The following is a 27,996-nucleotide window of genomic DNA, read 5'->3' as shown; positions in this document are numbered from 1 at the left end:
AAACATTGCCACCCATGAACTTGAAGTCCCTGTTCTTGACCCGGGACTTTGAGCGAGACTTTGGGGATTTTAAGGGGGCAGGTGGCTGTTGAGGCCATGTGTGCTGTGCACAAGAGGGAGGATATGTGGCAGTGTGTCCCGCCCCTGCGTGTATTTGTGTTAAATGTTGCATGTTGGTGTTAATGTTGGTGTATTATAGTTACTGCACGGGATATAAATGGGTCTGTGTAGCACGAGTTATTTAAAATATATTGTTGTATTTAGGCACGGGGATTGCACAAACACTTCACGTGCATTTAAAGTATGTAATAATCTGTGAGCACGGGATTGCACAAATTAGTTCACATGCTGGGATTCAAGTGAATAATTAATTAATAATTGAATCCCGGCACAACAGTATATATAGATGCACAAAGCACTCACTCAGGTTTGTATGTTCAGGGCAAAGGAACAGGAGAGAGTGAGGAGATAAAAATAGTTATAAGAAGAAGAGGCAGCAATTGCTACGTGGTGCTGAAGGACCAGCACGGTACTTGTTTGTTTAGTGTTTGTCCCTGTGTGTTAGTGTCTGTTTGTTTTGGTTATCTGCCTGTTTATTTTGGCGTTAAGTGCTGTGTGCTGTTTTTTGTTGAAATCTTTTATTTTTTTCATTAAACATACTGAGTGCCGCAGTGTCTCAGTTTCAACCACAGTACTGCCAGTCTGTGTTTGTGTTTAGTTCTGGCCTGACGTCACCCCTACAGCCAGCCTGTTCACAGCCCCCTTTACAAGCGAAGGCTCTCTGATTATTTCATGACAAGATGAGTCCGGATCCAAGAGTCAAAGAGAACAAGTTCACGCTTGTTTTTCTTTAAATATAGCACCCAAAGAGGAGTTTACTTTAGTTGTCCAATCAGTTCTGGGTAAAACAGGAAGCTAATCCCTGACCGAAATCAGTCCTTTCATTGGCTTACAGCATTTGAATGACGCTTCCTTTTACACAAGCAATGTGTGTCATTAACACAGGCAGCGTCCCCTCCTCCATAGAGAGATAGCAGTAAAAAACAGTAACATTTATGGAACAAAACTTCATATTGCTTTAACTTTAGTTATATTGATCTTAAGGATAAACATTTCAGTTTCATTCTCCTAACTAAATTAACGTTACAAGCATGGTTTAAAAAAAAAAGTAAGAATTATTTTCACTTTAAACTTCATTAAAACGAAATAAACATTTCAGTTTTATTGGGAAAACATACTTAAACAACTCTAAATTAATTATTCTAAAACCAATATAAATTGGTTAAGTTCTTACTTGTTATGTTTCAGTCTACTAGTTTTAGTAAACCTAAAACCCTGAGATTTTGTTAAACAAGTTAATATTATACCCTCGTAAAGGTATGTTTTTCTAATTAACTATTAGAATAAGGAAATTAGTCATTTCTATTCACTTAAACGTTCCATGTTTCATGGTAACAATTAATTTCATGGGAGAAAGTCATGGCACCTTGTATCCACCAGGTGTCATACTAATTAACAATTTAGAGGAAGAAAATGGTATATTGGTATTTTGGACAGACATTCTTAATTATTAGATAAGAATCAGCTTTGTTTGTTTAGACCAGTCTGTAAAGATCAGCACAGCAGGTAATCTTAACTATTCCCCAATTTAAATATTTATGCGCCTCTGTTACTAATATCTAGTCCTTTTGAAGTAGATCTAGAGAATGTTATGGGGGAAGGAAGGGGAAATACAAACTTAATTAACATCACAGCACCTCAAGTTTAAGATTTGAAATGTCATTTTTAAAGTACATTCAATTACAACTACAAATTTATCCTACACTAAAGAAGGGGAAAAAAGGCAGTTGATTTTCGACGAAGAGCCTACCGCCACTCCCGGATCCCCCCCAGTTCACCCGGATTTTCTTTTTAAATCCAGTCTTCTTGGGACCATCCGGCAACAGCTCTGGCTGTTTCCCAGTCGATGGATGCCCTATATAGGGTGCATGATGCAGAGAAGCTGGGTCTGGCTTCCATTGCTGCCTTGGTCCAGGCGCCCAATTTAGCGATGCTATCCAAGGACGCTACCTGCCCTAACAAGCAGTGCCGGGTCTCTGAGGTAATCCTCAAGAGAGTCTATTCAGCCAGTGCGTTTGCCGCATGGCTAGGGAACTACAACAGCATCCTCGTAGCCTAACAGTCACATTTGCTGCAGTCCCTTTCTGAGAACCACAGGCCCTCACAGGATTTGCTCCAGGACTTGCGACTGAGGGTCAGTGTGGCCCCCACTCTAAATTTTAGGGGGACACTTTCTTCAGTGAGGGGGTCAATATGTTTGATAATTCAGAACCAACCACCATTTCTTATTTTTGTTTGCTTTTAAATATACCAGCTGTTTATACTGACTTTTTGTTTCTCAAAAACAAAAAATAAAACTGTAAAGCTGTAGCTACAACCAAGTTGTCTCTACAATACTGTCACTTTTGGGGAAAATATTGGTTAATGTGTCACAGTGATGCTGGTGTCTCACTGAGTAGAGGACATTCATTGTACCAAATCACATTAGAATAGGGGTTTTCAATATTTTTAAGCTGCATGCCCCTTTCCAAAAAACGTAGTCCACCGCGTACCCCCATCTGAGATACAGTCATTATAAAATTAAAACAGAAAAAACGGTTTGTACAATAACATGATACAACAAAACACAAGCCTTGGAGTGTGTGATGGATACAATTATAAAAGTTACAGTATTATAATGGGAAAAATATATATTATATTTACTTTTGGATAAAACTCAGTCACTCAGAAATGAGACAGGACTATTCCATGATAGCAAATGGCAAATCATGTATTTTTATTGATAATAAAATTACAGAAAAGGCGGCAAAGAAAAGTTCACTGTCCACGCATCTCTACAGCTGATCTCATTACGAAAACTTATTGGCATTTTTTAATTCTTGGTGACTAAAACGTACAGTACTGATGCTAATTAAAAAACAATAATAAAACACTTACCTAGTTATCAGTGTGATGGATGTCCCTGCTTGTTACCACACAAATCACTGATGATGGCAGGGAAATTGGACAGAGCTTCAGTCGCAAGACATTTTTGGCGTTTTTAACGTTACCGTAGGCTACTTTTTTTTTTAATCGATGCGGTTTTTGTTTCACAAATCTACTGCACTTCATCTATAAACTGTATTTTAGTACGCACAAATTTAAATTTCTCCCATTCACTTGCTAGATCACTCCATATCTCCAAACAGACAGATATTTTGTCTAGCAAATAGATAAGTTAACAGCGGATGAATTTCACAGTATTTTTAAGCACAAATACAGTGCCTTGCATAAGTATTCACCCCCCTTGGACTTTTCCACATTTTGTAGTGTTACAACCTGGAATTAAAATGGATTTAATTAGGATTTTTTGTCACTAATCTACACAAAATAGTCCATATTGTCGAAGTGGGGAAAAAAATCTACATATTTTTCAAAATTATTTACAAATAAAGAACTGAAAAGTCTTGATTGCATAAGTGTTCACCCCCTTTGCTGTGACACCCCTAAATAAGCTCTGGTGCAACCAATTGCCTTCAGAAGTCACATAATTAGTTGAATGGAGTCCACCTGTGTGCAATTAAAGTGTCACATGACCTCAGATTAAATACACGCGTTTCTGGAGTTTGTTAGAGAGAGCATATCTAAACAAACAGCATCATGAAGACCTTGGAGCTATCAAAACAAGTCCAGGATAAAGTTCTGGAGAAGCACCAATCAGGGTTGGGTTATAAAAAAATATCCCAAACTTTGAACATCCCCCGGAGCACCGTTAAATCCATTATTAAAAAATGGAAAGAATATGGCACAACCGCGACTCTGCCTAGAGAAGGCCGTCCACCAAAACTCAATGACCAGGTAAGGAGGGCATTAGTCAGAGAAGCAACCAAGAGGCCAATGGTAACTCTGAAGGAGCTGGAGAGATCCACAGCTGAGATGGGAGAAACCGTCCATGGGACAACTATAACCCGGACGCTCCACAAAGCTGGGCTTTATGGAAGAGTGGCGAGAAGAAAGCCATTGCTGAAAAAAACCCATATCAAATCCTGTTTGGATTTTGCCAAAAGGCATGTGGGAGACACAGCAAACATGTGGAAAAAGGTTCTCTGGTCTGATGAGACCAAAATTGAACTTTTTGGCCTTAGTGCAAAACGCTATGTGTGGCGCAAAGCCAACACTGCTCATCACCCTGAGAACACCATCCCCACGGTGAAGCATGGTGGTGGCAGCATCATGTTATGGGGATGCTTTTCATCGGCAGGGACTGATCAGGATTGAGGGCAAGATGGATGGAGCCAAATACAGGGAAATTCTAGAGGAAAACCTGTTTCAGTCTGCAAGAGACCTGGGACTGGGGTGGAGATTCACCTTCCAGCAGGACAATGACCCTAAACACACAGCCAAAGCTACACTGGAGTGGTTTAAAAACAAGAACCTGAATGTGTTAGAATGGCCCAGTCAAAGCCCAGACCTCAATCCGATTGAGAATCTGTGGCAAGACTTGAAAATTGCTGTTCACCAACGGTCCCCATCCAACTTGACAGAGCTTGAGCAATTTTGCCAAGAAGAATGGGCAAAAATTGCAGGATCCAGATGTGCAAAGCTGGCAGAGACTTACCCAAAAAGACTCACAACTGTAATTGCTGCCAAAGGTGCTTCTACCAAGTATTGACTCAGGGGGGTGAATACTTATGCAACCAACAAATGTCTTTTTTTTGTTTAATTAACTTTTGTTAATATTTTGCACCTTCAAAGTGTTAAGTATGTTGTGTAAATCAAATGGTAAAAATCCCAATTAAATCCATTTTAATTCCAGGTTGTAACACTTCAAAATGTGGAAAAGACCAAGGGGGGTGAATACTTGTGCAAGGCACTGTATAATAGCCTACATTTCAACAGTCACTTCCGAAGCTGATTACTTATTCTTCCAGAAGTAATGGTCGGGTGTAACAGGGATACAAGGTTATATTTGCGTCGGGCCATGTTGTTAACAAGCCTGATGTCGTCCAGGCTTTACTGTGAAACTCACTGTAACCAGGGAGGGTGCTTGAGCATTCTACTGGACTGAAGAAAAAGCACGGGGGTTTAATTATGAAAACGCAAGTGTAAACAAACAAGTAAAAAAGATTAGCCTGTCGTCAGACATGTCATGTGAATTCAAAATGCATTAAATTACTGCATTTTGGTATTGCGTTTCATCTGGGAAGGGGGACATATGGGTGCTTTAAGAGAAATTCAGCGGGACATTTTTTTATTTCAGGGGGGCATTGGCGCAATGGCGCAGCCTAGCGTGAACACTGTCTCACCACAACAGCTGAATGAGCTGCACTTGGTTAACAAGAACCTGCTCCGTGTGTACAAGCTAAACGGACAGACTGTAGGTAGAAACCTGGCTGCGCTGGTAGCTGCACGTAGACACAATGATACAATTTCTGATTGCCATTTAATAATACAAAGCAAAGAGGAGTAATTATCGGAAGAAGATAAATAATAGTAAACTGTAAATGTTATGGAGTGTACTGACGCGAATGAGAATGAATGTGCAATGAGTGTGACTGAATTCTAGTTTAATGATTGAGGGTAGCTTACATACAGAGTGAGCTGTAAACAAGGAATGAGAAGGGTTATTACCATATAAAGTGCAGTGAACATTTGTTCCTGTGTTATGGTGTGTTGCCAATAAATATCGCTTGTTAGGGGACACAAATAGCCAGTATATAGCGGCGACATTTCAAATGTGCTTATCTGCAACAAGCATTTCTAATAACAGCTGACCAGGGCTGCCAGTTACTTTTACAAAAACCCACCATAATAAAAAATTAAAAAGCATGGCCCCAGGACTGTATTTATCACTGCTGTGTTGTGCAGCTGGATGTCATTAAGATCGGTGCAAGCAATCCACAGTGGAAATGGAGGTGTGATTTGCCACTAGAAACGCTAGTTTCAATTCCTTCTCTTTTTGTCGCTAACCTCCAACATGGGTGCTACTTGAAAACAGTTTGTTATTTTATTCAAGGCAGAATGTGGAGCAGTATTGTTAATATGTTTCGTTGTTTTTTGCATGTCTTATTGCAACTCAGCAATATTTACAGAAGCCATTGGCTTTGTCTCCTGGATCAGCAATTAGCCATCCTAACAAAAAAAAAAAAAAACTTTACTGAGCTATTTACTTTCATTGTTTAAAGATCGCTCTATTAAATTACTTATTTTCAAATACAATGGAAACTGAAATAAATATTTATTTGCAAATGAGCCATTTATAAGAGCGATCCTTTTAATTATGCTACATTTTAAGGGTTAATTTTTTTTTTCATTAACTGTGAACAAGTAGCTTTCTAATATATTAAATATTTCCCTTTTAGGGGTTAGTAAATATAACTTGAATATTATTATTATATTTAGGGTTGCTATTTTTCTGTGTTTTTTCCCCTGATGTTTTCTTCCTCGTTATGAATTCGAGTGATCCCTGCTAGCCATTAGTAGTAACATTGGTTTAATGTACGTGTTTTGGTGTGTGCAGAACAAAGAAACTGTATGCAAACGAGGGTGCAACATTTTAATAAGTGATGAATCTATAATTTAAAAAGAATAAATGCTGTACACACTTTATTATTCGTAGTTGTATTAACATTAATACAGATTAGTCATTTATTAAAATGTTGCGCTGTAGTTTTAGTGTTCTTCATTCTGCATTTAATGAGAGTAAAGACTTGGACAATTAAAAGCCTATTTAGTTGTTTCACATTAAAACCCGTAAATTAAAGTGATTTTACTGTGTGTGTGTGTGTGTGTGTGTGGGAGTGTTATGTTAATCATGTTGTGTCAGTCATGGCAGAGATTTCATGTATAAAAAACAACAAAAAAACCTGCAGCATTTTGCTAAAACGCCCAAAAATAGAACACGCAAAAACTGCCCAGTTGGAAGCACTGCAGCTGACATTCCACAGGCCAGACGGAAGGCTCTAGCGGGCCAGGATTGGCCCGCGGGCTGCCAATTGAAGAACGATGTTTCATACCATAGTGCTGCATTTGATACTGTTAACCATGATATTCTTTTTGGAAAGTTTTGTTGGTATTTCCGGCACTGCTTTTAGTTGGTTCAGATCCTATCTGTCTGTTAGAAAGAAATTTGTGACAATGGGATGTTTCAAGTCCAATAATTCTTTGGTTTCTTCTGGTTCCTCAGGGCTCTATTTGGGGTCTCTTTTATTTAGCTACCATTTGGCCAGATAATTATCGTCATGGTGTCACTATATATTTTTATGATGATGGTACTCAAATTTACCTGCAGACTAAACCTGACACTCACTGTCTTTGTAATTACAAATTTATTGACAGAAATTAAACTATGGATGGGCAGATGATACCCAGCTGTACCTGTCTTTATAAGCCAGGAAATACTTCTGCGGGGGTGTTACTTGCTGCTTGCCTTGTAGATATCAAGTGCTGGATGTCTCAAAATATTTTAAATGTTGAATATATATATATATATATATATATATATATATATATATATATATATATATATATATATATATATATACACTCTAAGCCCACTCTTAAACTTAGGGGAGATGTTTAGGAGGACATAAAGATGTTTCGGACTCCTGTAAGTGGTTCGTTCGTGCACTTTGCTTGCAACGTATCCAGATGACTTTTAATAACAAGAAATTCACACAGACTCATTCAATTTGAAGTTTTAATGAATCAGAGTAGTATTAGTACCCCGTCGGTTTATTGAATGCTTAAAATGGATTGAGTAGTTACAGACTGTCTCATCCTATCTGACAGGCATAATAGCATTAATACTTAAATTTATGGTTACAACATGTTTTGCCCTAAGGCTACGCATGCATAAAGCTAAAAATGCCCACTGCTAAGTCCTAAAACATCCAATATGTCAATCTCATATACTAAAACATAAGTCATATACCTTATAGCAATGCATCAATATAAAATAGATTTAGATTCAAATTATATGCTTACCTTCCAGTATATGGAAGTGTAGAATATAATGTAAGGACAGAAACTGTCTTCAAAGGCAACGACACCAACAGCAATCAGCTCGATCAGAGATCTTCAGAGCATGGATCACATCAGCTTGTAGTTAGCAAGTTGAGTGACACTTGACTAAGATTTTACTTCGGTTTTTATAGAGTTTTTGCTTCGCTTTTTACGTCAGAAGTCATAATTAAATCTTAAACATTAATATGCTTTGACAGCTCATGTCCTTCAAGTAAATAACATTTTCAAAACACCCAGTAACTCCTTCTATAAGATTAATTAACCATTATCCCATAGTCCACCTCCCCTATATTTCCTAAATATGTAAGGTGAACTTTTGAACTGATGTTGTTCTTTTTTGGTACCAGGGAGATCCTGAATACAGCGTGCATGTGAATACAGTGCGAGTATAGAAGAATACATATAAAGAGATATGTTCAATATGTAACACCTACTTTGGTGTAATTATCCCAATCCTGGGTCAATATATATATATATATATATATATATTGTAACACAGCAGGGAGGGGGTTAATCCTCCCTGCATGAAGAAAAACATGTGAGAATGCACATTTGTTTGATTGTTGGTTAATTGGTTTATTGTTAATGATCCCCTGCACCTGGTAGTTATTGTTAAATTAGGACCAGGTGCAGGGTATTTAAGAGAGGCAGCTAGTCTGCTCATTGCTGCTGAGTAGAAGGAGGCAGATGGTGTGCTCTGTCTCCGAGCAGTCATACAAAAGTTAAGTTCTGTGTCAAACCTGTGTGGTGTTAATTTGTTGGGTTTTTGTTTGGTGGGGAAACGGCTTAGCCGTCCTACTTATAGACAGGGTGTTCCTGAGTCTTAGTTAGCGCTCCGAAGGAGCTAGGTCTTTGTTTTGTTTTGTATTTTGTTTATTGTGTGTATTATTAAAAGTGTGCATAAGCGCTGAACCCCCAATTTTCTGTGTCTGGGTCTATTTGTAAAGGGGCAACGAACCAAAAGTGGTGCAAGTTATCACAATATATAATAAGTCCCTTTTAACATCAAAAGATGTTCTCCTTATTTAGTTGGCTTCATTACATATATAGATGTGGTTTAACAATTAACTAAAACATATTGGATAGGGGCTGGTAGAAGGCTCATAGCAAACTTCTATGCATGCAACTATATATCCAAGTATTCTCACTTAAATCCATTCTATCAGGAACATAGTCAAAATGTAACAGTTTTTCTCTTACAAAAATCCTGTTCAGGCAAGTTCCACCTGCTTCTCTGTCAAGGTCATCCATCATTAGTAGAAGAGTCTTCTGTAAGCATTTTCTCAGACGTATGGCATACCATGGGCCTATGCTATGGCTCCACCTCACTTGTTTTTACCAGGTCTTCATTATTTTTTATGATTTAGTGAAGCCATATATAGTTCACCACTGACTCCCCTTTGTTGTACCAAGAGGTATTTCTTATATGTAAAAGATCACTCATTATAGAAACCTTGGATATCAAACACCCAAAACATTAAAACTCTGTCTGGTACTGCAAACAAGCAAAGGTTACCAAGATGAATTGCCTTCTCTTTGGCAAGCCTACTGTATGCCTGACACAGACTGGTACCATTCTGTTTTGACTGCCGTTTTAACTTTAAGTTAATTTCTGCACTATATTCTCTTATTTTCAAACTTAACAATTATTCTGTTTAAATAAAACATTTATACTTCTAGAATACCTGTGTTTAGCTTAAAGACTACTTTCAGATCAAGCTAAATAAGAAACTTGACTGTGAACATTTTAGTTAATTAAATGAGATTCTCATTTCTGCCTTTCTACTCAAGGTTATAAACCTTGGCACCAGTAGCTCAGACAAAGACAAGCTTAGCTCATTTCACAGGTGTTTTTTGGTCAGTGTGACCCCAACCTAGCTTCCTTTTTACTCAGACTTAAAGATACAATAATATTTTTACTGTTATAACAGAATAAACAGGAATATAGACTGATCTAACATAACTATATGTCAATGCAGAGCATATTATAACTTTTTATATGAACAGTGTGTTTTAACAATTTGTTTAGTATTTCTACTGGCTTTATATTCTTTAAAACACAGTACAGTTATTACAATATTTGTACAAAGTTCAATTCGTATCCCAAAGATCAGCATGCTTCCAGCAGCTGTCACAGTCTTGGGTCAGTTTCTGCTCTCAGTGAGTCTGTCAAAGCCACCCCAGGTGTGTCTTTAAAAGCCTGATACCTGCAAAAACTTCAATCTTGTTAGCAGAGCTTCCATCCCTACATTCTCATTCCCATGATCAGTGGGAAGACTTCAAATAAATTAAATTGTTTCTATCAAAGAGACATCTATCTCTGCCGCATACACCTTTCACTCAAAAAAGGTGATCGCACCTTGTACAAGGGAAGACAGGTTTTAGATTTATTTGTGACAATACCATTTTCTATGTTACAACTATACACAATTAGAGGTGCCGTCACCAATTCCAGACACAGCACAATATTTAAAATATAAGCATGCTGAGCTCATTGCAGTCATCAGTGTATAATTCACAAATTAAAGTTTGTTATCTGACTTCTCTCCTTCGTGCATCCATAAGTAGAAATAATTGCGATTCTGAACTAGGTTGTAGATTTCAATTTTTTTTTTTTATTAGATACAGTAGAGCAGCTGGGTACTCTGTTTTCATTAAGCACACGTTATAATAGAATCAACAAGACAATATAATGTTTGAATTTATAGGCTTCCCTTGTGACATCACCCCTTTTTTCTTAACCTATCAGAAAGGACAATTACATACTGATGCAAGTTTTACAAGCCTCCTATCAACCAATAATATTTTTAGGTGTTTCACTCACGAGGCAATAAAACTAAGGGAGGAAGAAAGAATATTTGAAAATTTTAAGTTTAAACTGTGGGAAAGGAATGTTTAGCTAAAGGTGTCACTTCCCTAAGAATACAGAATATAGTGCAATCACCCTTTGTCATAACATTTAGGAACACATAAGCTTTCCTGCCATCTGGCTGCTTCACTTAGCATTGAAACCAAATTGCCTTCATACTAGTTGTCTATGTAACCTAGCTAACTTTTAAACTATCCAGTTTCTCTAAAGTATATGTTCATCCAACAGTAACGCTACATCAATATTATTCCTGCGCAGGAGATCCAGGACCATGCACGTTTATGTGGCGAATTCAACCCTCTAACATTAAGGGACAATACTGTAATATTAGCCATTATCAAAACACCCCGAGCAGAGTGAGAGAATCTGAACCCAGGCACCGCATGAGACGAGAGTTTCCCAGCACTTAAAACTGCAAAGACATTTAAGGTCAAACAAGAAAAAACCAAAGGCCCATGTATCTACTCCCCCCCCCCCCCCCCCCCTTCCAAAGTTCCACCTGCCCCCCCAATGCCTCCCAAATCCCCCTCGCTGTTGCAAACATCTGTGACAAGCACAATGCGATGTCAAGTATTAAACATTAAACACCTGCAACCCCCCTAAAATAAAATAGCAAGAATAAGGTAACCTTCCTTTTTAGTTCCAAGATAATACAATAGGTGAAGAAGCGCAATGAAGAAAGTAATTAAATGACCTTGGAGAAGATTACATATCCTGTAGTGTTGCGTTCATGTCACTTCAACAATGCAATAACAGGTCCCTTTGCTCTAGAATAACATGGGTAAATACAGCCAAAGCAAAAAAAGGAGCATTTAAGGGATCTGTACTGTTATCTTTTATATATATATATATATATATATATATATATATATATATATATATATATATATATATATATATATATATGTGTGTGTGTGTATATATATATATATATACAGACGTGCTCAAATTTGTTGGTACCCTTACAGCTCATTGAAATAATGCTTCATTCCTCCTGAAAAGTGATGAAATTAAAAGCTATTTTATCATGTATACTTGCATGCCTTTGGTATGTCATAGAATAAAGCAAATAAGCTGTGAAAAGAGATGAATTATTGCTTATTCTACAAAAGATATTCTAAAATGGCCTGGACACATTTGTTGGTACCCCTTAGAAAATATAATAAATAATTGGATTATAGTGATATTTCAAACTAATTAGTTTCTTTAATTAGTATCACACATGTCTCCAATCTTGTAATCAGTCATTCAGCCTATTTAAATGGAGAAAAGTAGTCACTGTGCTGTTTGGTATCATTGTGTGCACCACACTGAACATGGACCAGAGAAAGCAAAGGAGAGAGTTGTCTGAGGAGATCAGAAAGAAAATAATAGACAAGCATGGTAAAGGTAAAGGCTACAAGACCATCTCCAAGCAGCTTGATGTTCCTGTGACAACAGTTGCAAATATTATTAAGAAGTTTAAGGTCCATGGAACTGTAGCCACCTCCCTGGGCGCGGCCGCAAGAGGAAAATCGACCCCAGATTGAACAGAAGGATAGTGGGAATGGTAGAAAAAGAACCAAGGATAACTGCCAAAGAGATACAAGCTGAACTCCAAGGTGAAGGTACGTCAGTTTCTGATCGCACCATCCGTCTGTCTCAGTCGCAGGTCATGGGTCCTCCAACAGGATAATGACCCAAAACACACAGCTAAAAGCACCCAAGAATGGATAAGAACAAAACATTGGACTATTCTGAAGTGGCCTTCTATGAGTCCTGATCTGAATCCTATCGAACATCTATGGAAAGAACTGAAACTTGCAGTCTGGAGAAGGCACCCATCAAACCTGAGACAGCTGGAGCAGTTTGCTCGGGAAGAGTGGGCCAAACTACCTGTTAACAGGTGCAGAAGTCTCATTGAGAGCTACAGAAAACGTTTGATTGCAGTGATTGCCTCTAAAGGTTGTGCAACAAAATATTAGGTTAGCGGTCCCATCATTTTTGTCCATGCCATTTTCATTTGATTTATTATTTACAATATTATGTTGAATAAAAAATCAAAAGCGAAGTCTGATTTCTATTAAATATGGAATAAACAATGATGGATGCCAATTACTTTTGTCAGTTTCAAGTTATTTCAGAGAAAATTGTGCATTCTTCGTTTTTTGTGGAGGGGTACCAACAAATTTGAGCACGTCTGTATATATATATATATATATATATATATATATATATATATATATAAATTTAATCTCTTTGCTTTGGAAACAACAAGACCTTTAGCATTATAATATTAAAAGAACAGAAACACAGTACTCGGCTATTTTTAAAATAACACGATTTGTTGTATTATTAATAAACAAGACCATGTTTGCCCTCGGGGAGTTTTGAGAGGGGACGCTGAATTATTTTTGTGCACTGCCATCAGTAGAAAGGGATTAGACAATGTAGTAAATGCAATTAAGCAAATCATTTATAAGATTCACTAAAGTGGGTAACAGACAGCCTGATGTAGCGCGACCATCTTGCTACACTTGTCACCAGAAGTCCTAGTCTCTCTTTACTTAAGTATTTTTTGCGTTACTCTAAAATGCAAATAATATTTGGTCAGTTTACTGCAGTTGAAGTATTTATTTGGAGTACAAGAAAAGACAATGGCAAAACAATAAAAAAATTGGAATTATTTGTGTAGTTTGATCCTGACTAACAAAGGAGGGAAATGAATACTATCCTTTCAAAACTAAATGAATAAAGAAATAATAAACCCACTTAAAATAAACAAGAAAAAAAATATAAGAATATGAAGTGAATGCCAATTGATTTGAAACAGACTTTTTCAAAGAATACTAAAGATTTATTTTATTAGTGAACACATTCCAGCTGTTAGAACACTCAAAGCACAACTCACTGAAACCACTTGACTTAACTGCCCATAACATACAGAATCCTCAGCCAATCACAGCCCTCTAGGTTCATGCTTCCTTATCTAAGCACGCTTGCATCCTTAATTTTCAGCACAGTGCATACCTAGGAAATGCAGCTCTTTACTGAAATTCACATAATGACTCACTCAATTCTTCATTCACCAGAGCGGCGACTTAAATGATAATTTTAATCACCAAGAGTTTCTTTTCGGTCAGAGTGTCTTTTCTTGGTGACCTTGGTGATGGTCTTTTTCATATATTTCACACAAATTTCCATGCACATTTTAATGTCATCTAGCATCTTGCAGAGCAGTTAATAAAATAATTCTTAAATGCAGTAATTATATTTTAAAATTGGTCATCAGGCCACCTGCTGGCTTTAACAGACAGTGGCACATGTTAGGAAAAAAGGGGGGATAGATGACCTAATAATGTTATTGTGCCAGGGGAATTCAATTAAATCCATATGAGGTTGGAAAATGAAAGACAACTGTATCTTCACATTCTTCACAGTTGTTTGTCATATGATACAATTATGAAATGGAAAATGTGAAACTATGTCACTATGTTTGAGTCAGGATATTTAATTAAAAACAGATGACCTGTTTTATTTATTTCACAAGTTTTTCAGCTGATAGCATACAACTATTTTTCAATGTTTGGAGTGTCTACATGAAATAAATCAGCACAATGCTTTAAAATATATTTTGAATAGTAGTTATTTTTTAGCCATGACTGTAAATAAAACAAGATGTGATGTGACCCTTCCTTCCCTCCCACAATGAAGTTTCTACCAGTTTTTTTTTATATTTCCTAGCCTTAAGAGTATCCTCAATTGTCATCCTAGTAGCTCCTGTTTCTTTAATCAAAGTATATTTGTTAGCAGAAGATGATAGTGTCTTCTATTAAAACCACATTCTTGATGACTTTTGAAGCTTGTTGTGTCAGTTTTCAGTGGAGCAATGGTTCAGTTATCATCTTTTTAAAATGTTGCATTAAATGTTTTTGTTTTACAGATCACGTTCAAAATGAGGAGAACTATGCACAAGCTCTTGATAAATTTGGTAGTAATTTTATAAGCCGTGACAACCCGGATCTTGGCACAGCTTTTGTAAAATTTTCATCTCTTACCAAGGAGTTATCAACTCTACTGAAAAATCTGGTAAGTGTTAAAACTCTGATACACCTATATGTTAAAACTCTGATACATCTATATAACTATAACTATATATATATATATATATATATATATATATATATATATATATATATATAGATATATATAGATATATATATATAGTGCCTATAGAAAGTCTACACCCCTTTTAACTTTTTTCACATTTTGTTGTGTCAGTGCCTCAGAGTTTCATGCATTTTAATGAGGATTTGTTTCCACTTGTTAAGGGGAAAAAGTTTTTATTGAGAAAAAAAATTATATATTAAAAATACAAAACTGAAAGATCATAATTGGATAAGTCTCCACCCCCCTGAGTTAATACTTGGTGGAAGCAGCTTTGGCAGCAATTACAGCTGTGAGTCTGTTGGGATAGGTCTCTACCAACTTTGCACACCTAGATTTGGCAATATTTGACCATTCTTCTTTACAAAACTGTTCAAGATCTGTCAAGTTCCTTGGGGAGCGTTGATGGACAGCAATCTTCAAGTCATGCCACAGATTTTCGATTGGATTCAAGTCAGGACTTTCAAGAACATTAATTCTCTTCTTGTTCAATTACTCCAGTGTGGCTTTGGCTTTGTGCTTCAGGTCATTGTCCTGCTGAAATGTGAATTTCCTCCCCAGTTTCAGGGTCTTGGCTGACTCAAACATGTTTTTCTCAAGGATTCGTCTGTACTTTGCACCATCTATTCTCCCGTCTATCCTGATAAGCTTCCCAGTCCCTGCTGAAGAAAAGCATCACCATAACATGATGCTGCCACCACCATGCTTGACAGTTGGGATGGTGTTGACTGGGTGATGTGCAGTGTTGGGCTTGCGCCAGACGTAACGCTTGGAATTTAGACCAAAAAGTTAAATTTTTGTCTCTTCTGACCACAAAACCTTTTTCCACATGTATGCAGTATCATCTACATGCTTTTTCACAAACTCCATACGTGCTTTAAGATGAGGCTTTTTGAGTAATGGCTTCTTTCTTGCCACCCGTCCATACAGGCCAGCTTTGTGTAGGGACCGGCTTATTGTTGATGTGTGAACACTGACTCCCATCTGAGACACAGAACTTTGCAGCTCTCTCAAGGTCATTGTTGGCCTCAGAGTGACATCCCGAACCAGTTTCCTGCTTGCCCAGCTGCTCAGTTTGGGAGGGCGACCTGATCTGGGTAGTGTCTGGGTGGTATGATGCATCCTTCACTTTGCTGAGAGGGATAATCTGTGCCTGCAGTGGGCTGCAGTAGCAAAGGGGTTGAATACTTATGCAACTGAGATTAATCTGTTTTTCTGTGTAAATCTTATTTATTTATATTATATATGCATTTTTTTACTTTATCAATGTAGAGTAGTTTGTGTAGATTCTACATGTAAAGTCTAATTTGAAAGCGTCGTCGAGTACGCTCAGGTGCCAACAAAATGTGAAAAATTGGCAGGTCTTCACATTGCAAACCATTGTGTGTGTAAAGTATATGTAAATATATATACTGTATGTATGTGTGTGTATATATATATATATATATATATATATATATATATATATATATATATATATATATATGTGTGTGTATATATAGTGTTTTAGATCTGGATAAGACTGTGTGTCAAATTCTGACTCCCTGTTTTAAATTAAATTTATAATATTTTATTATTTCAGTGGCTTGGTTTAAATGCACAAATAAAACTAAGTTTCACCTTTTTGCCATGTTATTTCTGTAGTACCTTTTGGCAATTTTGAGTTTACATGTAGTTTTCTTTTAGCAGGAGAAATTCTCCTTCAAAAATCCTAATTAATATGTGAGAGTATGTGGCAGGGCAAAAGCCCTAAAATGTAAATAGTGTGGGAATGTAAGGTTTGCAGGGATGGGGTTAAATCAGTCCCTACCAACAATCACAAGTGTGGCCATTCTCCAATTAGGTAATTCAGTGCTAATTGTGGAGTGGCCAAAAAAAAGGGGGGGTGGGGGTGGGGGGGTTTGTGCTATGATTTTTGTATTGTTTCGTAACTTGATAGTGAAGGCTAATGCCCAGCCTACAAGTTTTTTGTTATTTAGTTTTCTTACTAGGTTTAATATTGTGTTGAAGAACTACAAGTGCAGCCTGCTTTGTCACAAAAAAAATTATAATACTGTAGCGACCCGGTCAGTTGAGGTTAGCAGGACTTCTGTTTTGTCTTGTTTTGTTTATCTTGTTTCGTCTGGTCCTGCGGCTTCACATTATCTGTATTGTTCCGGGGAGGGACCATACCACTAGTTTTGGTAGTGTGTGTGCATGTGTGTGTGTGTGTTGTGAGCGCTGTTGGGTGTGGACCATGTCATCTAGAGCCTCTCCCACCTAGACTACTGCAACTCCCTCCTGGCTGGCCTCCCTGCGTCCGCCACCCATCCGCTCCAGCTCATCCAGAACTCCGCTGCTCGCCTGGTGTTCTCTCTGCCTCACTTCTCCCACGCAACTCCACTGCTCTGCTCACTCCACTGGCTCCCAATCACTGCTCGCATCCAGTTCAAGACTCTTGTACTAGCCTACAGATGCCTTGACCAGACTGCACCCAGCTACCTGCAGACCCTCATCTCTCCGTACACCCCCACTCGACCTCTCCGCTCCTCCTGCACTAGAAGACTGGCTCTACCTCCTTTACGCTCCCCTGCCTCCAGAGCCCACTCCTTCTCCACCCTCACCCCGCAGTGATGGAATGACCTTCCTACAGATGTCAGGACTGCCCAGTCCCTGACCACCTTCCGGCGCCTCCTCAAGACTCACCTCTTCAGACAGCACCTGTAGAACTCCTCTGTTCTTCCCCCTGGACACTAAACACTCTTCCTTAAATGCGCTTTACTTGCTCTTATCTGCCCCCTATTTTACTGCATTTAATCCTGTACTTTAGATTACTGTAATCTGTCAAGTGTTATTTAATCTGTAGTATTTTGTATTTAATTATATCCTGATGCAACTATCACTGACACTTATCTGCTCCATTATTTAATCGTATTTTGTCATACTTGTACTTGCTAGAACCAAAAGTCATTGTATTTATCTTGCTCTTAATTGTATTATTACTTGTACTGTGATTCTTGAAATGTATTTGTTTACGACTGTAAATCGCTCTGGATAAGGGCGTCTGCTAAGAAATAAAATAATAATAGAGCCCTTGCTCTGCCCCCATGAGAGTAGTGGTCGGCTCTGTGTGTGGGAGGGGACTAAAGACAGCTGGAGCCTTCATGGGTATGTGGTGTTTAGAGGGAGAGAGTGTGCGAGTTTGCAGGATAGTGACAGGAGAAAAGATTGATTGTTTTATTTTGTTCGGACCAGACTTTTTTAACAGGTCTGTAAGCGGGGCCGCAACGCTTGAGAACTCGGGAACAAATCTCCTATAGTATCCCGCCAACCCCAGGAAAGCTCGTACCTGTTTTTTTTCCTTTGGGGTTGGCCAATTGTCAATGGCCTCTACTTTGCCTATCTGTGGTTTTACTTCCCCCCCCCCCACTATAAACCCTAAATATTTAGCTAGGCCTACAAAACATTTATCAGGGTTTGCTGTGAGGGACGCCTGTCTCAACGCTTGTACCACCGCCTCAACTTTTTGTAAATGGTTCTCCCACCCTTGCGTAAAAATCACTATGTCGTCGATATAGGCGGCGACGTATGCTTCATGTGGCTTCAACACCCGGTCCATCAGACGTTGGAAAGACGCCGGTGCACCATGCAACCCGAACGGCATGACCTTATATTGAAATAAGCCCCGTGGGGTGGAGAACGCAGTTTTTTCTTTAGCCTCTTTGGTCAAAGGGATTTGCCAGTATCCCTTTGTGAGGTCAAGTGTCGTGATGTAATTGGCCTGTCCTAACTGCTCAATTAACTCATCTACCCTGGGCATGGGGTAGGCGTCAAACTTGGATATATTATTGAGTTGTCGGAAGTCATTACAAAACCTCCACGTGCCGTCCGGTTTTGTAACCATAACAATGGGGCTACTCCAAGAACTATTAGACTCTTCCATTACTCCTAATTTTAACATTTTATCTAGTTCCTTGTGAACATCTGCTTTTTTTGCTTCTGGTATCCTATACGGTCGTACTCTAACGCGTTCCCCTGGGGCCGTTATTATGTCGTGACAAATGACCGATGTCCTCCCCGGCACAAATCGGAAAAAACGTCTTGGTTGGAACGGACCAAATCACAGACTTCCTGAACTTGACGCTCATTTAGTTCAGGTCCTATATTTACCATATGTTCCTCAATCCCTATTTCTGCTAGAGCATTTTCAGCCTCCCGATCCACCCACGGTTTTAATAAATTAATATGGTAAAGTTGCTCGGGCTTTCTCCGATTGGGCTGATGTACTTTATAATTAACCTCCCCAACCTGTTCTAATATCTCATACGGCCCCTGCCAATGGGCAAAAAGCTTACTTTCCGGGGTAGGGACCAAGACCATCACGCGATCCCCTGGGCTGAAGGTTCTAACCCTGGCGGTTTTGTTATATTGGTATGCCTGGTTCTCTTGTGCATCGGTGTGACGGAATCGATTCGGTCCTGTAACTGGAGTATATGCTCGCCCACATTACGGCCCCTAAGTCCCTGGTCTTCCCACGTTTCTTTCGTGAGGTCCAAAATGCCTCGGGGGTGGCGCCCGTATAATAATTCGAACGGGGAGAACCCCGTAGACGATTGTGGGACCTCACGAATGGCGAACATGAGAAAGAGCAGCAGCAGGTCCCAATCCCTGCCTTCCTTGTCAGCTACCTTCCTCAACATGGACTTTAAGGTTTTGTTGAATCTCTCAACTAGTCCATCGGTCTGAGGGTGATAAATGGAGGTGCGTAATGCAGCGATGCGTAGAGTTTTACATAAGTCTTTCATGAGTTTGCTGACGAACGGGGGCCCTTGATCTGTTAAGACCTCTTTTGGGATACCCACTCGGGATATTACCTGAATTAGTTCTTTTATTATGGTTTTGGAGGCCATATTACGTAAGGGAATGGCTTCCGGGTACCTGGTTGCGTAGTCCATAATTACGAGTATATACTCATGACCCGCGCTGACTTAGTGAGTGGCCCCACTATATCCATGGCGATACGTTCAAATTGAATATCTATAATAGGTAGGGGCATTAAGGGCGCCCTTAAGGAGGGCCTTGGGCTAGCAAGCTGGCACTCAGGACAAGATCTGCAATACCGCTCTACAGCCTTTCGAATGCCTACCCAATAAAACCGTCTTAATATTCTCTGTAAGGTTTTCTCTACCCCTAGGTGAGCTCCGAACAGATGGGTGTGTGCCAGTCGCAATACTGTATTTTGATATACTTTGGGTACTAAAAGTTGTTCAACTGGGGTTCCCTCTAGCGGTGCACATCGGTATAGCAAATCATTTTTTATTATAAAATGTTCAAGGGGGTTTATTACCACATTTTCTACCGCTACCCCATTCACCTCGGTCACTCTGGTTTTGATATTAGCTAAGGTGGGGTCGTTAGCCTGTTCAGTGGCAAATCGGGTCCCCTCTGGACTAAATGATGTGGCCCAATCCTCCGATCTATCTACAGGATCAATGGAGGTGGGGGTGTCATCAGTTTCCCCCCAGATTTCTGCTTCCGAGCACTGAGTGGCAACCCCTTTCCTTTGTCGTTTATCCGATCCCCCTATTAATGCTATCTGGATGGGAGCCCCTCGCTGTTTGTCTGCCCTCTTTTGTTTCCTTGACTTCCGTATTTTCTCAGACGGTGTTTCACAGACCTCTAAATGAGTAAATGGGAAACCTTCGGTTGGGCTCTCTGTGGGCTCCATATTCACCCTTAATTTTGTTGCGGGGGTTTTCAACTCCCTTTTGTTTTGTACCAGGGTTTTAAACCCTGGGAAGTCTCTACCCAGGATTACCTCATGGGGTAGTTTAGGTACCACCCCGACTCGGAGGGTAATAGACTGAGCATCAAGGGTGAATTTAACCCTCGCTGTGGGGTAATATTTATTATCCCCATGGATACAGGTAATCCCGGTCTTGAGACTATAGTTCAATTGGTTGGGCCGCACAAAGTTGGGTGTCACCAGTGTTAATGCGCTACCTGAATCCATTAGGGCCTCAGCATTTTTCCCATTTACCCTAACCTGCATCAAGTATGGGTATTTATTCTCCCCCAACCGTTTAACAATAATGCTGCCAACAAATGTTTCACTCAGGCTACAGTCCATGTCCTCGGGCTGTTTACAATACTTGGCTATATGGCCTATTTTGTTACATTTATAACACCTAAAGCCTATTGGTTCCCCAATCCCAGGACTAGGTACAAATTCTTTATACTGTCCCTTCACGGTCGGAGACCGCTCTTCACCCCCTCCCAGCATCGCCGGTTTCTTACCCACCCGTTGCGCCGGTCGTGGTCTCCATGTATTCTGGGGGGGGGCTCCGGGATGCTGTTGTGGTGGGAGTGGGACGAGCTAGTTCTTCCGCGGCCAGCTGTCGTTCCACGAGGTCTATGAAATCATTAACTGTGGTGGGGTTTCCTTGCTCCACCCACTTCCGCAGGGGTGCTGGTAGGGCCCGAAGATACCGGTCCATAACCAACAGCTCCACTACTTTCTCTGCAGGGTTCACATCGGGCCGCAACCACCTGGTTGCCAGATGAATTAAGTCAAACATTTGGGAGCGAGGTGGAGTTCCAGCCTTGTACTCCCAAGCGTGGTACTTTTGTGCCCGGACGGCTGCTGTTACCCCAGCTCTGGCCAGAATTTCCGCTTTGAAGTGGGTATAGTCGTCTGCCACGTCAGCGGCCAGGTCGTGATACGCCTTCTGTGCTTCACCTAGAAGGAAAGGCGCCAAAATTCCTGCCCACTTCTCTGCGGGCCAGCCCCCCCGGGTGGCGGTTCGCTCAAAGGCCAGGAGAAAGGCTTCCGCGTCATCCTCCTTTGTCATTTTTTGGAGAACATGTGTGGACCTGATTGCGTAGGTGGGAGTCGGGGTGGTGGCCATCTTCTCTAGACGCTGAAAGATGGCGGTCCGCTCTTCTCTTGCGGCCTCAAATTGCTGTGCCTGTAGTCGGTTGGTCTCCCGCTGTTCAGCGGTGGCGGTTACCAGAGCCATCAAGAGTTCACTCAGGTCTGCCATGTTGTTGTTGTTTTTGTTTTAAGTGGGTGGGTTGAGTTTCCTGATCAATCCCATCATCCCACTTCTGACACCATATGTGACAGACAAGTAAGTGGGAGAGACCCAAAAACCGGAGATCCAGACAGGAGTTTCTCAAAGAATGGACTGTGTGGACCAGGTAAGTTTTATTATTTACACAAAAATAAACAAACAAACAAAAATAATATGCCTAGCCCTGTTCGGGCCTAACTGACTTTCTTCTTTGTCCCTCACTACACAGTGAAATCAACAAACACCGCTCCACAAGGTCCAAGACTTCCTGCGTTGCCGAGATGACCGTTCCAGACCTCCCAGATGTGAAGAAAGCGGGGTTTCTGGTTTCCCCACCAGAAATAGTGTTCAACAACATAAAGTTTCTTTTTTTAAAGTCTCTCACGTGTCCGTGTGGTTATTTTTATATTCAATCACAAAGTCACATGCCTTCGGGTTTACCTCTCACTCCCAGGATCCCTATTTGGCTGGCTATATTAGTTTAACTTTCCCACACTGTAGCAAATTAACATTGGCGATTTCATTCACCCGCCAATTTAACTAAATGAAAAGAAAAACACATTGCATAAACTGCAGCAGTCCTGAATCACATACCCCTTTCAAGCTTGCAACAGGCTGTGGTATTCCAGTTTTATTCCAAGCAAACTGGAGTCTGGAGTCTGTTCCCTGCGGCAACCTCCCACGAACTGCCCAGACTCCCTCCTGTCTCTGCCACGGAGGCTCCTGGGACATGTAGTTTTTTTTTTTTTTTTTTTTTTTTTACTCTCGGACAGCCATTTTAAAAAGCGACAAAGTCTAGCTTCATCACAATATATATATATATATATATATATATATATATATATATATATATATATATATATATATATATATATATACACATACACACACACACACAAACTAAGCTTTATTAATAATATATTAAAGTTGTTATAATAATGGAAAACACTAGTGGAGCCTTTGAGTAAGTTGTTGATGGTCATAACATCGATATATATTGTAACTCCTGAATGTGTCTAAGACTTTTGCACAACAGTGTGTGTGTGTGTGTGTGTGTGTGTGTGTGTGTGTGTGTGTGTATATATATATATATATATATATATATATATATATATATATATATATATATATATATATACACACACACACACACAGTCACCTCCAAAATGATTGCCACCCTTGATAAAGATGAGCAAAAAAGACTGTATAAAATAAATAATACCAGTACTGAGCTATATTGTAATTTTCCAACATGTGGAATATATTTGACTTTATTAATGATTCAATGGAATCAACCAAAATTACACATTTCTCAAATTATAAATTTATTTCCAAAAAAATGAAGTGTCACAGTTATTGGCACCCTTGTTTTCAGTACTTTGTGCACCCTCCCCTTGCAAGGATAACGGCACTGAGTATTTTTCTATAATGTTTAATGAGATTGGAGAACACATTGGGAGGGATCTTAGACCATTCCTCCATACAGAATCTTTCGAGATCCTTGATATCCTTCGGTCAGCGCTTATGGACTGCCCTCTTCAATTGAAACCACAGGTTTTCAATGGGGTTCAAGTCTGGAGACTGAGATGGCCATTGCAAAATGTTGCTTTTGTGGTCAATTAACCATTTCTTTGTGGATTTTGATGTGTGCTTGGGGTCATTGTCTTGCCTCCTGGCAGAGACAACCAAAAATGTCCTGGTACTGGGTAGAGTTCATGATGCCGTTGACCTTAACAAGGGCCCCAGGACTAGTGGAAGCAAAACAGCCCCATAACATCAAAGATCCACCACCATATTTTACAGTAGGTATGAGGTTCTTTTCTGCACACGCATCCTTCTTTCGACGCCAAACCCACCGCTGGTGTGCATGGCCAAAGAGCTCTATTTTCATCTCATCTGACCATAGCACCCGGTTCCAATCAAAGTGCCAATGCCGTTTAGCAAACTCCAGGTCCTTACATTTGTTGGTTGCTCTCAATAAAGTTTTTTTTTCTGGCAACCCTTCCAAATAGCCTATTGGCATGGGGGTGGCGTCTAATTGTAGATTTGGAGACTTGGTGATCCCAAGATGCAACCAAATTCTGTAATTCTCCAACTGTGGCCCTTGGATTTCCCTTTGTTTCCCGAACCATCTGCCTCACTTTGTGTGTGGTCACGATACACTTGCGTCCTCTACCAGGCAAGTTTACCACTGTTCCAGTGGTTTTGAACTTCTTAATTATTGCCCTAATAGTGGTAAGTGGTATATTTAGTTTTTTAGCTATTGTTTTGTACCCTTTGCCTGATTTATGAAGGTCAACAACTATTTGTCTCTCTTCATTTATGAGTTCTTTGCCTTTCCCCATGGTGATGGATGACAAATGGATTTCATATGCGTGTTACCTCATTTTTATACCTCAGTGAAACAGGAAGCCATGGAAGACCAGAATTCAGTTCCTTAAGACTGAGATGAACTTAAAGAAATATTATTATTATTATTATTATTATTATTATTATTATTATTATTATTATTATTATTTATTTCTTAGCAGACGCCCTTATCCAGATTTAATTTTGTTTGATTTTATTTATGAGAATCTTTAGGGGTGCCAATAATTCTGACATCTATCCGTTTGGGAAAATGTTTTATTACTTGTTAATAAAAAACTTTTTCTCTGAGCAATTGTATCAGAATAAAAGAATATGTTTTTCCCATATATTTGAGCATAAAATATAGCTCATTACCTGTGTTTATTTTAATAAATAACACAGGGAAGTGTTAAGGTTTAAGTACGAAAAAAATGTAATTGTAATAATCAATTAATCTCTAAAAATAAACATTCTTAACATTCACATGAAGTTATAAGTTTGTTTTTTGGGCAGTTTTATACGTCATGTCCATACGTGTTTCTTTAGTGGGAGTTTCGATCTGTATCACTGACCAAACCCTCACTTCTAATTGGCTACCGAGCAGCAATGATGTCACCGATTTAGTATGAACCGCTCTTATTGATAAACTAACAAAATATTGTCTTAAGTACGTGTGGTGCAACTGAAATAAGTTATAAACTAACTAGTAACAACTAAGGACTTAGAGACTTTACGTTCTTATTTAGGAATTAACTTACACATAGCTGATGCAACCCAGCCCGGGTCCTTATTGCAGCCAGGTCCTAAATTTAGTTAATTGCCTCTTAGAAGCTTCAATTAACTACATTAGAACCTGCTTGTTGTAAAAACCTGGACTGGATTGGATCTCGAGGGCCAGAGTTGAGTACCACTGCCCAGAAGAATGTGCCCATGCCCATAAGGATTTCGTTGTGGAAGACACAAAAGGAAAGAAGGTACTAGTGTGCAAGTAATGTCAAGTTACTATACATATTCTGACAGGAAAAAACAAATTTCGGAAAGTAACCGAAAATAACAATCTCATACAGTATATAAAAAACCTGTCAGGGTTTCTACATAAAACTTGAAAATAGCTAAAAAATAAACACAAAAACAGCAGCCATTGTTAAAGTAGAAAGTTGCGCAAGGTTACGCCACAAATGGGACCTTCACCGCTGAAGTCTAGTAAACATAGTTGATTTACCCACCCTTTTAGCCGTACCCTGTTTTGGTAGCACACTTTCTATAGCTTGAGGAATGGGCATGGTATTTGCATGCTAAATCATATTCTTATGACCAATGGATAGAAAATTTGAAATTTGAACTGTGAAAGCCAAAAAAAATGCTCCAGCCCAGTATACATATGTAAACCTGTTAAGTCTACTGAAATGATGCCAGTATTAATAAGAAGATGCTGGTTTAAACACATTTATGTTTTTCATTATGAGCTTCATTATGGCAAAAAATAAATGTAAATTGAGCTACAACAAATGTAGTACATTTTATGTGCAGTATTACTGCGAAATGGGGTGAAGGTGTATTACAAGGTTCACATGCCTACAGAACTCCACAGTAGGCAAACATTGACAATCAAGAGGTTACAGTTCTCTGACTTGTTAACGATCATAGAGTGTCTCTGAAGCATGGAATACAGTCTCCCTCACTATGTCACGATCCAGTCATTCAGAAATTTGGGTAATTCACAGTAAGGCCATGTTGACAGTAAATTATTGTATACTGTACATAGACCCTTCGTTAATTCACTTATTTCAGAATGTCATGAATTTTTTATTTGCAATTGAGAGTGTGAAAAAGGAGAAAGCACTGTATACAGTTTAGTTAACTTTCAGCCTGTACAGATCTAGGAACAATCACCACTCAAAACACACAACAGCTATGATCAAAAGTTTAGCATCGCCTAGAATTTTAGGATTGAGAGATAATAATAATAATAATAATAATAATAATAATAATAATAATAATAATAATAAAGATAATAATAATAATAATAATAATAATAATAATAATAAATAATAATAATAATAATACAAAAAAAACTATATGAAAATAATTTCGATATTTTATTTAACATTGTACAATGAAAGAAACTATAAATGATATTGCAAATGTCTACCGGATGCTATAATAGTAGTACAGCATTTCATGTTAGATTTCGAAATGTCACAGTTTTTCAATTTTTGACAGTTTTTTGTTAAGTATATGTGTCTTAATGTAACATTATTCAGCAGGTTTCATTCGACTTCATGAAGCAAAATGTGTTAATTCTATAGGGTGATGCAAAACCTTTGGCCATAGCTGTGGTAGTATTGGAAAGATAAATCCACACAAAACAGCAAACCAATAAACTACTGAAATATGTACAGTATATCTGCCATTTTATAATGACCATGTATTTCCTAACAATAATGATGTTTTTTTCTTTTTACTAGCTTCAGAGTTTGAGCCACAATGTCATCTTTATCTTGGATTCTCTGTTAAAAGGAGATCTGAAAGGAGTCAAAGGGGTAAGTTTCAAAAACATTCGTTTTGTCTTGTCGTTTGTGGGGTTGTGCTGTCAAAACATAGCCTGATCTATTCTATTTCATTCCACAATAGTATATGACTCAGAACTGTTTACTCAAGGTTGTAAATCTTTATGAAGTAAACTCATTTTCCTGTAGATTGCAAAAATTGTTTCCATGAAAGGCACTGTTGACCACCGGAGGGAGAAGAAACATCAGGAGATCAGATTGGAAGAAAAGAAAACGGCCCTTATTTTTTAAATAAATGTTTGAACAAAATGAAAAGTCCAGGGTTTTTCTTTTTTAAGGATGAAAATAAGCCAGATTGATATTTACAATATTTATTTACAATGCTAAAGACAGTTTGGAGCCAGTATTTAACTCGTAGCAGGTACAGGTCTATTCAGCTCGCTTCAATAGACAGGCGTTTCTTAGCGTTTCCCTGACTCTCAGCCTTCCCTTTTATCCCTGCAGTCCCCACTCAAGCAATCAGTTATCTCCCAATGAGAAGTGTACAATGGCTTCTGAACAGTGAACACAGCTGTGTGCTGTTTAAAGCTTGATTACTTGAGCGGGCATGTAGAGACGGGCTGAGAGTGCCCTGCATAAAAATGGTGGATCTTAAAGCGATCTTGCGCATTTTCATGCATGCAAGGCCAGCAAAGCAGCTGCTTAAAGTGCTTCCTTGTGTCGGGAGGGTGGCTTTATGCTCCTGTAGAGCATACTCGCTTTGTCATGAATACTAAAATGGTTAAGGCAGTCAGTCATTTCATTTTGCATCTCGTAGTAAAATGTTTGGTTACTATGTGTGTGTTAAACTTTACATTTTTGTTTCTCCTATGTGTACAACCAAAGTCTAAGCCAAATATGGAAGAATGCTGCAGTTTATATTTCAATGATTAGAACCTTTTTTTTTTTTTTAGGATATAAAGAAACCGTTTGACAAGGCTTGGAAGGATTATGAGGCTAAGATGTA

At 38.9% G+C, this 27,996-nt stretch overlaps 1 protein-coding gene across 4 annotated transcripts in view; it reads left to right on the top strand.

The window, feature by feature from the left end:
* LOC117400265 (arf-GAP with SH3 domain, ANK repeat and PH domain-containing protein 1-like) overlaps positions 1 to 27,996 on the top strand; it is a 311,371-nt gene that overhangs the window by 91,097 nt on the left and 192,278 nt on the right. For all 4 annotated transcript variants that reach the window (XM_059022596.1, XM_059022595.1, XM_059022593.1 and 1 more), the window contains 3 exons: positions 14,856 to 15,001; positions 26,949 to 27,023; positions 27,944 to 27,993. In XM_059022596.1, the coding sequence (XP_058878579.1) occupies positions 14,856 to 15,001; positions 26,949 to 27,023; positions 27,944 to 27,993 (271 nt within the window). The remainder of the gene's footprint in view (positions 1 to 14,855; positions 15,002 to 26,948; positions 27,024 to 27,943; positions 27,994 to 27,996) is intronic.

Source organism: Acipenser ruthenus, chromosome 4 (genome assembly GCF_902713425.1).
Source record: "Acipenser ruthenus chromosome 4, fAciRut3.2 maternal haplotype, whole genome shotgun sequence".
Classification (NCBI taxonomy): domain Eukaryota; kingdom Metazoa; phylum Chordata; class Actinopteri; order Acipenseriformes; family Acipenseridae; genus Acipenser; species Acipenser ruthenus.
This window is presented reverse-complemented; position numbering and strand designations above follow the sequence as displayed.